The following is a 17707-nucleotide window of genomic DNA, read 5'->3' on the forward strand; positions in this document are numbered from 1 at the left end:
TCTCCATGTGCTGTGAGTTAGAGCTGCAGTAAGATGATGAGTTTAACTGGAAGCTCTGTCTCCATGTACTGTGAGTTAGAGCTGCAGTAAGATGATGAGTTTAACTGGAAGCTCTGTCTCCATGTGCTGTGAGTTAGAGCTGCAGTAAGATAATGAGTTTAACTGGAAACTCTGTCTCCATGTGTTGTGAGTTAGAGCTGCAGTAAGAGGATGAGTTTAACTGGAAGCTCTGTCTCCATGTGCTGTGAGTTAGAGCTGCAGTAAGATAATGAGTTTAACTGGAAACTCTGTCTCCATGTGTTGTGAGTTAGAGAGCTGCAGTAAGAAGATGAGTTTAACGGGAAGCTCTGTCTCCATGTACTGTGAGTTAGAGCTGCAGTAAGATGATGAGTTTAACTGGAAGCTCTGTCTCCATGTACTGTGAGTTAGAGCTGCAGTAAGAAGATGAGTTTAACTGGAAGCTCTGTCTCCATGTTTGTTCACAGGGTCCGGGTAAAGAAGGCAGAGTCACCTGTACCCAGCTGTCTGTCTATGAAAAGTGATCATTCAATGCATCTTCCATTCAGCTTCAGTGGAGAGTTCACAGGTGATCAAAGGTAATGAAACAAGTTCATACTGACACTACGGTTAAATAAAACTTAAATCTCAGTGGCTACTTTTTGGTTTAGTGGGGTGTATGATAGCACATTCTCGTCAACATGTGTGTATTAACTCATTTTAAAGTGTCATGATGTGTTTTATATCACATTCGGATGTGCTGTGAGTTAGAGCTGCAGTAAGAGGATGAGTTTAACTGGAAGCTCTGTCTCCATGTGCTGTGAGTTAGAGCTGCAGTAAGAGGATGAGTTTAACTGGAAGCTCTGTCTCCATGTGCTGTGAGTTAGAGCTGCAGTAAGATGATGAGTTTAACTGGAAGCTCTGTCTCCATGTGCTGTGAGTTAGAGCTGCAGTAAGAGGATGAGTTTAACTGGAAGCTCTGTCTCCATGTGCTGTGAGTTAGAGCTGCAGTAAGAGGATGAGTTTAACTGGAAGCTCTGTCTCCATTTGCTGTGAGTTAGAGCTGCAGTAAGAGGATGAGTTTAACTGGAAGCTCTGTCTCCATGTGCTGTGAGTTAGAGCTGCAGTAAGATAATGAGTTTAACTGGAAGCTCTGTCTCCATGTGTTGTGAGTTAGAGAGCTGCAGTAAGAAGATGAGTTTAACTGGAAGCTCTGTCTCCATGTGCTGTGAGTTAGAGCTGCAGTAAGAGGATGAGTTTAACTGGAAGCTCTGTCTCCATGTGCTGTGAGTTAGAGCTGCAGTAAGAGGATGAGTTTAACTGGAAGCTCTGTCTCCATGTGCTGTGAGTTAGAACCTGCAGTTAGAGTGTGAGTTTAAATGGCAGCTCTGTCCATGTGCTGTGAGTTATAAATGCAGTAAAAAGATGAGTTTAACTTGAAGCTCTGTCTCCATGTGCTGTGAGTTAGAGCTGCAGTAAGAAGATGAGTTTAACTGAAAGCTCTGTCTCCATGTGCTGTGAGTTAGAGCTGCAGTAAGATGATGAGTTTAACTGGAAGCTCTGTCTCCATGTGCTGTGAGTTAGAGCTGCAGTAAGAGGATGAGTTTAACTGGAAGCTCTGTCTCCATGTGCTGTGAGTTAGAGCTGCAGTAAGATAATGAGTTTAACTGGAAACTCTGTCTCCATGTGTTGTGAGTTAGAGCTGCAGTAAGAGGATGAGTTTAACTGGAAGCTCTGTCTCCATGTGCTGTGAGTTAGAGCTGCAGTAAGAGGATGAGTTTAACTGGAAGCTCTGTCTCCATGTGCTGTGAGTTAGAGCTGCAGTAAGAGGATGAGTTTAACTGGAAGCTCTGTCTCCATGTGCTGTGAGTTAGAGCTGCAGTAAGAGGATGAGTTTAACTGGAAGCTCTGTCTCCATGTGCTGTGAGTTAGAACCGCAGTTAGAGTGTGAGTTTAAATGGCAGCTCTGTCCATGTACTGTGAGTTAGAGCTGCAGTAAGAAGATGAGTTTAACTGGAAGCTCTGTCTCCATGTTTGTTCACAGGGTCCGGGTAAAGAAGGCAGAGTCACCTGTACCCAGCTGTCTGTCTATGAAAAGTGATCATTCAATGCATCTTCCATTCAGCTTCAGTGGAGAGTTCACAGGTGATCAAAGGTAATGAAACAAGTTCATACTGACACTACGGTTAAATAAAACTTAAATCTCAGTGGCTACTTTTTGGTTTAGTGGGGTGTATGATAGCACATTCTCGTCAACATGTGTGTATTAACTCATTTTAAAGTGTCATGATGTGTTTTATATCACATTCGGATGTGCTGTGAGTTAGAGCTGCAGTAAGAAGATGAGTTTAACTGGAAGCTCTGTCTCCATGTGCTGTGAGTTAGAGCTGCAGTAAGAAGATGAGTTTAACTGGAAGCTCTGTCTCCATGTGCTGTGAGTTAGAGCTGCAGTAAGATGATGAGTTTAACTGGAAGCTCTGTCTCCATGTGCTGTGAGTTAGAGCTGCAGTAAGAGGATGAGTTTAACTGGAAGCTCTGTCTCCATGTGCTGTGAGTTAGAGCTGCAGTAAGATGATGAGTTTAACTGGAAGCTCTGTCTCCATTTGCTGTGAGTTAGAGCTGCAGTAAGAGGATGAGTTTAACTGGAAGCTCTGTCTCCATGTGCTGTGAGTTAGAGCTGCAGTAAGATAATGAGTTTAACTGGAAACTCTGTCTCCATGTGTTGTGAGTTAGAGAGCTGCAGTAAGAAGATGAGTTTAACGGGAAGCTCTGTCTCCATGTGCTGTGAGTTAGAGCTGCAGTAAGAGGATGAGTTTAACTGGAAGCTCTGTCTCCATGTGCTGTGAGTTAGAGCTGCAGTAAGAGGATGAGTTTAACTGGAAGCTCTGTCTCCATGTGCTGTGAGTTAGAACCGCAGTTAGAGTGTGAGTTTAAATGGCAGCTCTGTCCATGTGCTGTGAGTTATAAATGCAGTAAAAAGATGAGTTTAACTTGAAGCTCTGTCTCCATGTGCTGTGAGTTAGAGCTGCAGTAAGAAGATGAGTTTAACTGGAAGCTCTGTCTCCATGTGCTGTGAGTTAGAGCTGCAGTAAGATGATGAGTTTAACTGGAAGCTCTGTCTCCATGTGCTGTGAGTTAGAGCTGCCGTAAGAGGATGAGTTTAACTGGAAGCTCTGTCTCCATGTGCTGTGAGTTAGAGCTGCAGTAAGATAATGAGTTTAACTGGAAACTCTGTCTCCATGTGTTGTGAGTTAGAGCTGCAGTAAGAGGATGAGTTTAACTGGAAGCTCTGTCTCCATGTGCTGTGAGTTAGAGCTGCAGTAAGAGGATGAGTTTAACTGGAAGCTCTGTCTCCATGTGCTGTGAGTTAGAGCTGCAGTAAGAAGATGAGTTTAACTGGAAGCTCTGTCTCCATGTGCTGTGAGTTAGAGCTGTAGTAAGAGGATGAGTTCATCTGGAAGCCTTGTGTTCATGTGCTGTGAGTTAGAGCTGCAGTAAGAGGATGAGTTTAACTGGAAGCTCTGTCTCCTTGTGCTGCAGTAAGAGGAAGAGTTTAACTGGAAGCTCTGTCTCCATGTGCTGTGAGTTAGAGCTGCAGTAAGAGGATGAGTTTAACTGGAAGCTCTGTCTCCATGTGCTGTGAGTTAGAGCTGCAGTTAGAGTGTGAGTTTAAATGGCAGCTCTGTCCATGTGCTGTGAGTTATAAATGCAGTAAAAAGATGAGTTTAACTGGAAGCTCTGTCTCCATGTGCTGTGAGTTAGAGCTGCAGTAAGAAGATGAGTTTAACGGGAAGCTCTGTCTCCATGTGCTGTGAGTTAGAGCTGCAGTTAGAGGATGATTTTAACTGGAATCTCTGTCTCCATGTGCTGTGAGTTAGAGCTGTAGTAAGAGGATGAGTTTAACTGGATGCTCTGTCTCCATGTGCTGTGAGTTAGAGCTGCAGTAAGAAGATGAGTTTAATTGGAAGCTCTGTCTCCATGTTTGTTCACAGGGTCCGGGTAAAGAAGGCAGAGTCACCTGTACCCAGCTGTCTGTCTATGAAAAGTGATCATTCAATGCATCTTCCATTCAGCTTCAGTGGAGAGTTCACAGGTGATCAAAGGTAATGAAACAAGTTCATACTGACACTACGGTTAAATAAAACTTAAATCTCAGTGGCTACTTTTTGGTTTAGTGGGGTGTATGATAGCACATTCTCGTCAACATGTGTGTATTAACTCATTTTAAAGTGTCATGATGTGTTTTATATCACATTCGGATGTGCTGTGAGTTAGAGCTGCAGTAAGAAGATGAGTTTAACTGGAAGCTCTGTCTCCATGTACTGTGAGTTAGAGCTGCAGTAAGATGATGAGTTTAACTGGAAGCTCTGTCTCCATGTGCTGTGAGTTAGAGCTGCAGTAAGAGGATGAGTTTAACTGGAAGCTCTGTCTCCATGTGCTGTGAGTTAGAGCTGCAGTAAGATAATGAGTTTAACTGGAAACTCTGTCTCCATGTGTTGTGAGTTAGAGCTGCAGTAAGAGGATGAGTTTAACTGGAAGCTCTGTCTCCATGTGCTGTGAGTTAGAGCTGCAGTAAGATGATGAGTTTAACTGGAAGCTCTGTCTCCATGTGCTGTGAGTTAGAGCTGCAGTAAGAAGATGAGTTTAACTGGAAGCTCTGTCTCCATGTGCTGTGAGTTAGAGCTGCAGTAAGAGGATGAGTTTAACTGGAAGCTCTGTCTCCATGTTTGTTCACAGGGTCCGGGTAAAGAAGGCAGAGTCACCTGTACCCAGCTGTCTGTCTATGAAGAGTGATCATTCAATGCATCTTCCATTCTGCTTCAGTGGAGAGTTCACAGTTGATCAAAGGTAATGAAACAAGTTCATACTGACACTACGGTTAAATAAAACTTAAATCTCAGTGGCTACTTTTTGGTTTAGTGGGGTGTATGATAGCACATTCTCGTCAACATGTGTGTATTAACTCATTTTAAAGTGTCATGATGTGTTTTATATCACATTCGGATGTGCTGTGAGTTAGAGCTGCAGTAAGAGGATGAGTTTAACTGGAAGCTCTGTCTCCATGTGCTGTGAGTTAGAGCTGCAGTAAGAGGATGAGTTTAACTGGAAGCTCTGTCTCCATGTGCTGTGAGTTAGAGCTGCAGTTAGAGTGTGAGTTTAAATGGCAGCTCTGTCCATGTGCTGTGAGTTATAAATGCAGTAAAAAGATGAGTTTAACTTGAAGCTCTGTCTCCATGTGCTGTGAGTTAGAGCTGCAGTAAGAAGATGAGTTTAACTGGAAGCTCTGTCTCCATGTGCTGTGAGTTAGAGCTGCAGTTAGAGGATGATTTTAACTGGAATCTCTGTCTCCATGTGTTGTGAGTTAGAGAGCTGCAGTAAGAAGATGAGTTTAATTGGAAGCTCTGTCTCCATGTTTGTTCACAGGGTCCGGGTAAAGAAGGCAGAGTCACCTGTACCCAGCTGTCTGTCTATGAAAAGTGATCATTCAATGCATCTTCCATTCAGCTTCAGTGGAGAGTTCACAGGTGATCAAAGGTAATGAAACAAGTTCATACTGACACTACGGTTAAATAAAACTTAAATCTCAGTGGCTACTTTTTGGTTTAGTGGGGTGTATGATAGCACATTCTCGTCAACATGTGTGTATTAACTCATTTTAAAGTGTCATGGTGTGTTTTATATCACATTCGGATGTGCTGTGAGTTAGAGCTGCAGTAAGAGGATGAGTTTAACGGGAAGCTCTGTCTCCATGTACTGTGAGTTAGAGCTGCAGTTAGAGTGTGAGTTTAAATGGAAGCTCTGTCCATGTGCTGTGAGTTATAAATGCAGTAAAAAGATGAGTTTAACTGGAAGCTCTGTCTCCATGTGCTGTGAGTTAGAGCTGCAGTAAGAGGATGAGTTTAACTGGAAGCTCTGTCTCCATGTGTTGTGAGTTAGAGCTGCAGTTAGAGGATGATTTTAACTGGAATCTCTGTCTCCATGTGTTGTGAGTTAGAGCTGTAGTAAGAGGATGAGTTTAACTGGAAGCTCTGTCTCCATGTGCTGTGTGTTTGTGCTGCAGTAAGAGGATGAGTTTAACTGGACGCTCTGTCTCCTTGTGCTGTGAGTTAGAGCTGCTGTAAGAGGATGAGTTTAACTGGAAGCTCTGTCTCCATGTGCTGTGAGTTAGAGCTATAGTAAACGAGTTTAACTGCGTTGTGTCTCATGATTTATTCACAGAATTCCCTGCTCACCGGATTTAAGTCTTTTAGATGAGGAGAGTTCAGAGAAAGTTTCCCCCATAAAACAGGTATGATATATACTTTTTCTATTTCAATGTTTGAAGTTGATTTGACTTTCAGACGATCAGATTGAATATGTAATCTGGTTAATTATAGTTTATAAAAAGTGCTCTGGCCTTCTTTGGCTCACAGAACGACTGGATACTTTTTTAGGATCCAAAAACGATGACAGTGGAAATCTCCAAACAGAATGTTTTAAAGTTCAAAGTTCAAAGGCTTTATTTGTCACATGCATATACATGTACATACAGTGATATGCTGGTGAGACATATTCCTTGTAGACTGCAACACAATGGTTCAATAATAACAATATACAGAAAAATAAAATAAAAATAATAACATAATATAATATAACATATGAATACAAATTAAAAGAGAAGAACATAAAGAGCAGTTATTTAAAAAAAAAAGAGCAATACAAATATGTTTTAAAAAAGTAAGTCCTAAAATAATTCCTAAAATAAGTCATAGGAAGCAGTGCAACCTATGATAAATAATTCAATAAGTACAATAAAGAAAAAAGAAAAATACAAAGTAAACCGTGGGACGGTAAGGTGCTGCAGTGTACATAGAGGTAAAGGTGCTATGTGCTTGAGGTGAAAATACTATTCCAGGACAGTTGTCCTGGCAGTGCAGTTAAACGCACTGATGTCCTGAGGGAAGAAGCTCCTCCTAAGTCTCTCAGTGCTGGTCCTGTGGCTGCATAGGCGTTTGCCTGACTGCAGCAGCTCAAACAGTCCGTTGGTGGGATGGAAAGAGTCCTTCATAATCCTCTTTGCTCTGCTTAAGCACCTCCTGCGGTACAGGTCCTGCAGAGTGGGGAGTGTGGTCCCCATGGTACGCTCAGCCGACCACACCACCCTCTGCAGGGCTCTCTGGTCCAGAGAGGAGCAGTTCCTGCACCAGACGGTGATGTTCCCCAGCAGGATTCTCTCAATGGTTGCAGAGTAGAAGGTTTTCAGGATCTTCTTGGAGACTCTGAACTTCCTCAGCTGTCTGAGGTGATCCAGGCGTTGCCTTGCCTTTCTCACCACAGTGTCGGTGTGCAGTGTCCATGTCAGGTCCTCTCTGATGTGGACACCGAGGTACTTGAAATTTCTCACCCTCCCTACCGGTGACCCATTGATCTGTAGAGGGGTGTCGGTCCTCAGCCGTTTCTTCTTATAGAAGTCCACCACCATCTCCTTGGTTTTGCTAACGTTCAGGAAGAGACGGTTGTCCTGGCCCCACAGTGACAGGTCTGCCACCTCCTGGAGATAGGTCTTCTCGTCGTCGTTGGTGATCGGGCCTACCACCACTGTGTCGTCAGCAAACTTGACGATGGTGTTGGACTCAAACCTGGCCACACAGTCATGTGTGTACAGGGAGTACAGCAGAGGGCTCAACACACACCCCTGGGGGGCTCCAGTGCTGAGGGTGAGGGGGTTTGAGGTGTGCTTACCCACTCTAACCACCTGGGGTCTGGCGGTCAGGAAATCCAGTATCCAGGCACAAACGGAGGTGTTCAGTCCCAGGTCAGTCAGTTTAGCAGCCAGTCTGGAGGGGACTATGGTATTGAAAGCTGAGCTGAAATCAATGAACGGCAATCTTACATAGCCCCCCCCTCTGTTGTCGAGGTGAGAGAGAGTGGCATGCAGAACCTGACAGACCGCATCGTCCGTGGATCTGTTGGGGCGGTAAGCAAACTGCAGAGGGTCCAAGGTGCTGGGAAGAGAGGAGCAGATGTAGTCCTTGACTAGCCTCTCAAAGCACTTCATCACCACCGAGGTGAGTGCTACCGGGCGTAGTCATTGACTAGCCTCTCAAGCACTTCATCACCACCGAGGTGAGTGCTACTGGGCGGTAGTCATTCAGGCAGGCTGGGGAAGCGTTCTTGGGTACAGGGACAATGGTGGACCTCTTGAGGCATGTGGGGACCACAGACTGGGCCAGGGAGAGGTTGATTATGGTGGTGAACACAGGAGCCAGGAGATCAGCACAGGTCTTGAGGACTCGTCCGGAGATTCCGTCTGGCCCTGCTGCTTTCCTGGTGTCCACCCGTTTCAAGGCTCCCCTCACATAGTGCTCTGACAGGACAAGTGAGCTTGCAGCTCCAGGGGGGGAACTCGTGTTATACACGCTAACTGTGCTAGCCGCCGGGCTAATGTTAGCATTGTTAGCCTTGAAACCTGCATAAAAAGAGTTCAGCTCCACTCTGTCCTTGTAGCGATGCTTCGCATCCTTGATTGCTCGCCTCAGCCTGTAGGACACCGCCTTGTACTTTGTCATGTCCCCAGACACCAGTCCCGCGTTATAGGCAGTGGTGCGTGCGTTCAGAGCAACGCGGATGGATCTGTCACCCCACGGTTTCTGGTTAGGAAAACACTTAACTTTCACCGTGGGGATAACTTTGTCCACCACCGTTGTAATGAAGCCGGTCACCACTTCTGTAAACACGTTGACGTCATCAGAGGTGGACTGGAACCTGTACCAGTCGACGTCGTCCAGCGCGTCCTGTAGAGTGGCCTCTGATTGGGCGGTCCAGCGCTTGACCTCTCGCGACACCACCTCTTCCCGTACCCTCCGTTGTTTGTATTCTTTTATTGGGAAGATGGCGGCATGGTCTGATTTGCCAAATGATGGTAGAGAGGTAGCCTTGTAGCCCTCCTTGAACGGTGAATAGCAGTGATCAAGTATCTTGTCCTTTCGGGTAGGACATTTGACGTGTTGGTAAAAGTTTGGCATAACTTTTTTAAGGTTTGCCTTGTTGAAGTCCCCTGCCACGATGAGGGCAGCGTCTGGATGCTTGGTCTGCAGTCCGCTTAGCACATCATGTAACACCGACAAAGCCTCGTCGTGTCCGCTTGTGGTGGAATGTAAACGGCCCTAGTGATCACTGCGGAAACTCCCGGGGCAGGTAGAATGGACACTCAGCACTCAGTTTGTATAGTTAGCATTAAAAAATGTATTGCAAACTTAATTCAACTCAACATCTAAATTATTCCAAGGACATTTGTGATTAATCACAAGTAGTGTCCCTAAAAAACATAAATCAGGAGCAAAAGCTGCATTTCGAATATAGGCTTTAGACCTGCTGCTTGTTGTATTCTAAAGTATCTTTTCCTGTTCTGGCCTTCCTACAAGAGACATTGCAGGCATTTAGCAGTCACTCTTATTCAGAGTGACTTATACAACTTTTTACACAGCATTTGCATTGCTTCCTTTTATACAGCTGGATATGAACTGAAGCAATGCAGGTTAAGTACCTTGCTCAAGGGTACAACAGCAGTGTCCTACCTGGGATTCAACCCTCTGACGAAACCAGCTCCTTACCCATTATACTACACTGCCACCCATAATAAAGCAAGGCTTTGTTTCCATGGCTCGGATACAGCACACCTCTTCATGTGTTTATTTCACACTGATACAGCACACCTCTTCATGTGTTTATTTCACACTGATACAGCACACCTCTTTGTGTGTTTATTTCACACTGATGCAGCACACCTTTTTATGTATTTATTTCACTCTGATACAGCACACCTCTTCATGTGTTTATTTTACACTCTGATACAGCACACCTCTAAATGTGTTTATTTCAGTCTCTCCTGCGCACTCTGATGAAGCTGAAGAAGACTGAAAAGTTGAAACTGTTTCAGAGCCATCTGAGTCAGGGTTTCCCAGAATCCTTTAATAGTAGAAGAACAGAAGATTCTTCTGTACTGGATACGTTTATGAAGATGAAGGAATTGTCCAAGAGTCATCAAATTGCTGATGACCCAGAATGCACTGAGAGAGAGCAGGAGGATCCTGAGGCCCTGTACATAGTTGAGAAGATGCTGGAGACCTGTGGCATTGAGGGGTCTCTGAAGATCACACTCCATATCCTGAGGAACATGAAGAAGAAGGATGTCACTGACCCACTGGAGAGAGATGAGCAGCACAGTAAGAATTTTCTCTCATTGCTACTGTGGCCATTACAATGCTGAAATGAGTTTAGCCAACAAATATAACAGAGTACTGATTTATAGTATTCACACTTTGATAATAGTGTTTTACATCAACAGTCTTGCATATAAAAAACATCACACACAACATGTACAGGAAGGCATTTCAATTCAAATATAGCATCCAGCAGTAATAATGGGGGCAATCAAATGCACATGAGATTAAATGTTTCCGAAAGACTTTAAAACCAGGAGCCTTGGGATCAAAAGCCAGTTACTAAACCACTGTCCCATCAGACTGACTGCCCTGAGGTTTTATCCTGGATTAAAGAGCACCGATCATAATAATTATAAGATAATTAAATTACTGCATGACCCATGAAGACCATATTTACCATAAAGACACATCATACTATGAACAATTAAGAAATTGAATGTTGAAATGGAAATGAATCCTTTTTATGTTTTCATTGTTGTGTGTACAACAGTTTGTGAGAAGTGTGAAACACTACTAGAGGTATGGGCAACACTTTACTTGAAGGTGCAGTTATACCATATAGGGCATATCTTCATGATACATAACATAAACCTTGCCTGTTAATTTCACAATGTGTCCTTATGATACAGAATTATTTCATATTAACAGAAGAGATGTAACAGGGCTGGCCTTGTTTCGCATGTGTAATCAAAAATATTGTTAACTGTTCCATGTTTCCTACATTGGCGTTAATCAGTAATAACCTCTTGTTACCAAATTAGTTACAATTTAACTATATAGGTATAGCTACAATGTAATGTGCAACACTTTCAGAGCTGTGTAAAACATTGTGAAAACTTTCTGCATAAGTATTTTTTGTCTATTTCTGTTATTTGAAACATTGGTTCTCATATTTCCTCTCCTCAGATGAATTCAAAGAAAGAGCCCAGCAGGCACTGAAAACTCATCTGAAGAAGAGGTTTGAATGCATATTTGAAGGTTTAGCAAAGCAGGGCTACCAAACCCTCCTCAATGAGATCTATACAGAGCTCTACATCACAGAGGGGGGAAGTAGGGGGGTCAATGATGAACATGAGATCAGACAGATTGAGATAGCATCGAAGAGACAAACCACACATGAGACTGCAATCATCTGCAATGACATCTTTAAGCCTTCACCTGGACAAGAGAAACCAATCAGAACTGTGCTTACAAAGGGCATAGCTGGCATTGGGAAAACAGTCTCTGTGCAGAAGTTCATTCTGGACTGGGCAGATGGAAAAGCCAATCAGGACATTGATTTCATCTTCACTCTTCCTTTCCGAGATCTGAATCTGAAAAAGGAGAGAGAATTTAGTCTCATGGAACTTCTGCAGCAATACTTTCCACAACTGAAAGAGATCAAAAGTTTTGAAGATGATGAAGTCAAAGTTGTGTTCATCTTTGATGGTCTGGATGAGTGTCGACTTCCTCTAGATTTCCAAAGCAATGAGATTTGCTGTGATATAACAGAGTCATCATCAGTGGATGTGCTGCTGACCAACCTCATTAAGGGGAATCTGCTTCCCTCTGCCCTCCTCTGGATCACCTCCCGACCAGCAGCAGCCAATCAGATCCCTCCTGAGTGCGTCCACCAGGTGACAGAGGTACGAGGATTCAATGACCCACAGAAGGAGGAGTACTTCAGGAAGAGAATCAGAGATCGGAACAAGGCCAGCAAAATTATCTCACACATAAAGTCATCCAGGAGTCTCTACATCATGTGTCACATACCAGTCTTCTGCTGGATTTCTGCTACTGTTCTGGAGACAATGTTGGATAAAGTGAGTGGAGACCTGCCCAAAACTCTGACTGAAATGTACACACACTTCCTGCTCATTCAGACTAATGTGAAGAATGAGAAGTATCATGGCACCAATGAGACAACCCCAAAGAAAATGTCAGCATCAAATACAGAAATCATCCTGAAACTGGGGCAGCTGGCTTTACTACAGCTGTTAAAGGGCAATCTGATATTCTATGAAGAGGACCTGAGAGAGATGGGCATTGATGTCAGTGAAGCTTCAGTGTACTCTGGGGTGTGCACAGAGATCTTTAAAGAGGAGTGTGGGTTGGGTGAGGAGAAGGTCTACTGCTTTGTGCATCTGAGCATTCAGGAGTATCTGGCTGCCTTGTTTGTGTTTCATTCATGTGTGAATGAGAACAGAAATGTACTCAGAGCAGAAAAATCAACACCTTGCCAATACAGAGTGCAGCTGTCTGAGTTACACAGGACTGCAGTGGATCAGGCCTTAGCGAGTAAGAATGGACACCTGGACCTTTTCCTCAGATTCCTTCTGGGCCTCTCTCTGGACTCCATTCAGACTCTATTAGGAGGAATACTGACACAGACAGGAAGCAGATCACCTGTACCAGATCCACAGACACAGACAGGAAGCAGATCAGAGAGCATTGAGGAAACAGTATTGTACATAAAGGAGAGGATCAAAAAAGAATATTCAGCAGAGAGGACCATAAATCTGTTCTACTGTCTCAATGAACTGAATGACAACTCTCTAGTGGAAGAAATCAAGAATTTCCAGAGATCAGGAAAACTCTCTAATGAAAAGCTGGAACCACACCAATGCTCAGCCCTGGCCTTTATGTTACTGATGTCAGAGGAGATCCTAGATGAGTTTGACTTGAAGACCTACAAAACATCAGCAGAAGGTCATCAGAGACTGCTACCAGTAGTCGGGAACTGCAGGAAGGCCATGTGAGTATGATGTAATAATTAAAGTAGATAATGACAGCATGTTATTATAAACACTTCATAGTTAAAGTGAAAATAGAATACAATAAAATTGTCAGGCAAGTGAGAATTATGATTTTTGAGTCAAGCTATTTTAACAGATTGTGCCCTCATTTAATGAATACAGAAGTACCATCAAATGTAAAAAATGTATCCAACATGTAAAATGTATTTTATTAGATTCAATTTACATATTATCATTAAAGATACCAGCTATTACATACATCATGAATTCCTTGTTTGGCAAACCAATGTGATGGATCAATAATGGTCCAAACATACAACTCGCAGATTTAAATGTAGAGAGGGTATAGGCCTAGTATGTTACAGTATTAAGATGAACATATTCCCCATCAAATAAAAAAAATACAAGCTACACTTCCTTTACACAAAATTAGACAGACATGAAAAATAAATAATATAATTGTGAAAAAAATGAATGAAAGGGACCGCAGAACCACAGCTTGTCTGCCCCCTGTGACCCAGGATGGTAAAATAAGTAGCTAAAGAATCAAGACCAGAGATCCAAGACTGTGATCATAAAAGACCAAGGCAAAGCTGAGAAGCAAGGCAAATGGCACAAGATCAAAGGCTCACTTTTGCTTTACAGACCAACACTTTATTTCAATTTTATTTTATTTGTATAGCGCTTTTAACAAAGGAGCTTTGTCACAAAGCAGCTTTACAGACAACCGGCCCCTAAAGAGTAAGCCTAGGGCAACAGTGGCAAGGAAAAAGTCCCTGACTGACAACAGGAAGAAACCTTGAGCAGAACCGGACCCAGAGGGAGAACCCATCTGCCGCGGGCAAGCACCGGTTTGTTATGGAAAATCAACAGTGGCAGGAGGCGGGGGTGCCCAGCTGGTCTAGCTGGTCTAGGGCTGGAGTTCTGGGCCGGGGGGGGGTGCTCAGAAAACTTGGGCTAGAGCTCCGGGCAAGTGCCCAGAGCCGAGGAAGACGAGAATAAAAAAACATTGTTAGGGGGTTCAAATGGTAGATTAGCAAGCAGAGCAGAAGAAACAGAGGTGCCCACGTGCGATAAGGAAAACCCCGGCAGAATAAGGCTATGGCAGCATAGCTAAGGGAAACAGAGGTAGGGGCCAACGCAGCCATGAGGGCAGACTTGAGACAGTCATCACCAGACCATGACCAGTTCAGCTTAACACAGCACTACCAATGATGGTCCAGTGACAGCACTAACCACTCAGTCTACCAGAGACTCTATTACTATGCCCGCCACCCACTCCTGCCCCTCAAATATAAGAGAGACTAAAAATATATGTTTTGAGCCTAGCTTTAAATAAGGTGATAGTGTCTGTGCCCCGAACATGGGCAGGCAACTTGTTCCACAGGAGGGGAGCACGATAGGAGAAGGCTCTACCACCTATGGTACTTTTAGATATTCTAGGAATAACAAGGGGCAAGGAATACAAAGGGGCAAGCCCATGTAAGGCTTTAAAGGTAAGAAGTAGTATCTTATAGTCTATTCGGAATTTAACTGGCAACCAGTGCAGCGATGCTAACACTGGGCTGATGTGCTTGAATCTCCTTGTTCTAGTGAGAATACGAGCTGCTGCATTTTGAATTAGCTGGAGCCCTTTCAGATAGGAATTTGCACATCCAGACAAAAGAGCATTGCAGTAATCTAATCTGGAAGTACCAATAGCATGAACTAGCTTTTCTGCATCATGTAAGGACAGTATTTTCTGAATTTTTGAAATTTTTCTCAAGTGATGAAAAGCAACCCTGAACCAAGAGAGTGCCTGTCCAAGGAGGCCTGCAAGATTTTCAAGTCTATCCAGGGGGATAGGGTGATCAACTGTGTCAAATACTGCACTTAAGTCTGAAAGCACAAGTACAGAGATGCAGCCATAGTCGGAAGCGAGGAGTAGGTCATTGAGTACTTTGAGCAGGGCTGTTTCAGTGCTGTGAGAGGGTCTAAAACCAGACTGGAAAAACTTCCAATATATGATTGGAGTGCAAAAATGAACCAAGTTGTTTTGAAATGGCCCTTTCTAGTATTTTAGAAAGAAAGGGAGGTTCGAGATAAGCCTGTAGTTAGACAGGTCATTCACATCCAAGTTTAGCTTCTTAAGAAGGGGTTTGATGGCTGCAAGTTTAAGAGTCTGTGGTATGTGTCCAGATGCTAAAGACACATTGACAATATGTAACATTGGTGTTCCAATCACTGGTAATAGCTCCTTGAAAAGCTTAGTAGGGATAGGGTCTAGAAGACAGGTAGAAGATTTTTAGGAATTAACTATGGCATTAAACTCCATGAGATCTGTTGGAGCAAAAGAGTTCAAATAGGCCGCCCGTCTTTCTGAAGATTCTTCTGAAGATTCTGCATCCATGCGTTGAGTGGATGGAAGGGCAGACCCTATAGAAGGGGTGGTAGGAGAACTTTGAATCTTGCGCCTGATTTTTATAATTTTGTCATCAAAGGGTGGGAGCCAAGAAAATCCCCACAGTGCACAAATGAGCCTGGGAGCTCATTAATAAAAGCATTTGCAGTCCTGGAGGAAAGCGTACAGATAAGGTAGAATGAAGGATCTGGTAACACATGACAGACTTGTGAAAGTTGGAAAGTAATTAAATAACGGTCTGATAGCACAGGGTTTTTAGGCGTACCTGCGATATTTGCTAATTCTGTATCACAAGTTAAGACCAGATCAAGAGTATGGTAATGAGAATGTGTGGACTGATGTATATGTTGATCGAAGCCAATAGATTCAGTGATAGACAAGAGTGCTGATCTGAGAGAATCACCTTCACTATCCATGTGAATATTGAAGTGCCCTACAATTACTACTTTATCTGAATTAACAACCAGGCTGGAAAGGAAATCAGCAAACTCAAGTAAAAAGCCACTGTATGGCCCTGGTGGCCTGTATACAATTGCATGGATAAAACTGACTGCTTTTTTGTCTGGATGTGCAAAACTGAGAACAAGCACTTAAAAAAAGTTACATTTGAAGCCGGATTTCAAAATAGCAAAAAAAATTTTTAATGATATACAGCAGCAACACCACCGCCATGACCCATCAGACAGGGAACGTGAGTATAGCTGTAGCCAGGAGGGGTGGATTCATTTAAGGCAATATACAGTTTTAAGCCAAGTTTCAGTTACACACAAGATTTCAACTTGGTGATCAGTAATTAATTCATTTACAAGAGTTGCCTTAGGGGCTAGTGATCTGATATTAATTAATCCAATTTTTAGCTGAGTTTGGCCAGCCGCATTATTAGTAGAATAACAAGGTCTGATTTTTTGCAGATTAGTCATACAAACACCCCTATGGTCTTTATTGAACTAACATTTGTCCTTAACTTTGACTTGGACAAGTAAACACAAGTGTTACACTTATTCTTATCTAACTCAGTTTGGTGAAGTAGTTCGAACTGTGTTTGTGTAGAAAAAAGAATCCCTCCTTTTAAATGTCAGTCAGTTAAGGACGAATGTTGATTGAATCAAATTGATGTTTTTCAAAAAGGGGGAAGAATCCCCTTTTATCCCTAGTCCATGCATAGATAATTTGTGAGTGGGAGATGACCAGAGAGAGCCTGCTCAGTCTGTACCCCTCTTATATTGTTCATGAAGATGAGATATTTTTTCAACATTATGATTAATGTAATGCTGGGTTTGGTTTGGGAGAGGCAAGTGTGGTTATGAATGAAATGTTTGTGTTACTGTATTGTGAGATTAGGTCAGGCAGTAAATGCACCATGTTACAAGGCCAGTAGTGCCACCCTGGTCTCTGCTTTATTCTGGTGTAGGCTGACCCAGAATCCAATAGTGCCTGTAGACAGAGTGAAAACAGGAAGGTAGAGGAATTGTAGGATATAATGGGTGTCAGGGTGAGGTCTTCTCAGGGGACTGTTAAAGTGCATGTTTTTGAGGTAATTCTGTGGCTTATCTCAGGCTAAAGTCTGGCCTGTACAAGGTTCTGAAGTTTCCTAAAGCCTGGAAAAAGCTAAATGGTGTCTCCTTGGACAGCACCATCAAATGTATCACTATTCCAACAAATGGAACTCAAAGGGATCATTAACAGTTCCTACATAGCTTTGGTTTCACTATCTGGTTATATGTAACACCAGCAGAACAGATGCACTGCACTACATGGTTATATATAACCTCAGCAAAACCGACAGACTGCACTACAGTACCTGGTTATATGTGAACAGATCACTTTTTTGCATTCTTGTTTCTAACGTGAATCGGGCTTTTGTATTGTGCTGACTGTGTGTTGGCTTGCAATACTGTGGGTAGTTAGTCACAGTTACCACAGTTAAGTAAAGAAGCAGAGCCTAACTCACTATCCACTATGAGAGATTTTATTTCTTGCATCTTTACTTTTGGTTGTATCTGTGCCCAATGCCAAGAGAAAGGGGGCCATTTGGCTAAGAATTTCATCTGTAGAACTGTCAGAGTTCTGTCCAACAGGACGTCTAATTTTCAGGCCTAAAGTGCTGCAGTTGGAGATTGTAGCAAAGAACTTCCTCAGAGCATCACAAACTTAAAATCCTCAACATCACTCTTCATCACTCGCGATTACTGTTACATTGCACATATCAGATTTTACAGTATATTGCACCATTTAATCATATAATAATATATAAAATCTTCTTTGCAGACTGAACTACTGTGACCTCACAGAGAAGTCCTGTGAAATTGTGGCCTCAGCTCTTCAGTCATCAAACTCACCCCTGAGAGATCTGGACCTCAGCTACAATA

The 17707-nt window shown here is 43.1% G+C and overlaps 2 protein-coding genes across 2 annotated transcripts in view; both read left to right on the forward strand.

Moving 5' to 3' along the window:
- Nucleotides 1-17707, forward strand: part of LOC118218882 (NACHT, LRR and PYD domains-containing protein 3-like) — a gene marked incomplete at its 3' end in the record, with an annotated part of 393893 nt that overhangs the window by 72373 nt on the left and 303813 nt on the right. The gene's annotated exons all lie outside the window — the stretch shown is intronic.
- The window catches only part of LOC118218894 (protein NLRC3-like), a 75669-nt gene that overhangs the window by 5984 nt on the left and 51978 nt on the right, over nucleotides 1-17707 (forward strand). The window contains exons 4-9 of the mRNA XM_035401623.1: nucleotides 486-596; nucleotides 2042-2152; nucleotides 3990-4100; nucleotides 4735-4845; nucleotides 5422-5532; nucleotides 6217-6286. Of these exons, the coding sequence (XP_035257514.1) occupies nucleotides 486-596; nucleotides 2042-2152; nucleotides 3990-4100; nucleotides 4735-4845; nucleotides 5422-5532; nucleotides 6217-6286 (625 nt within the window). The remainder of the gene's footprint in view (nucleotides 1-485; nucleotides 597-2041; nucleotides 2153-3989; nucleotides 4101-4734; nucleotides 4846-5421; nucleotides 5533-6216; nucleotides 6287-17707) is intronic.

The sequence above is a fragment of the Anguilla anguilla genome, chromosome 19 (assembly GCF_013347855.1).
Source record: "Anguilla anguilla isolate fAngAng1 chromosome 19, fAngAng1.pri, whole genome shotgun sequence".
In the NCBI taxonomy this organism is placed as follows: domain Eukaryota; kingdom Metazoa; phylum Chordata; class Actinopteri; order Anguilliformes; family Anguillidae; genus Anguilla; species Anguilla anguilla.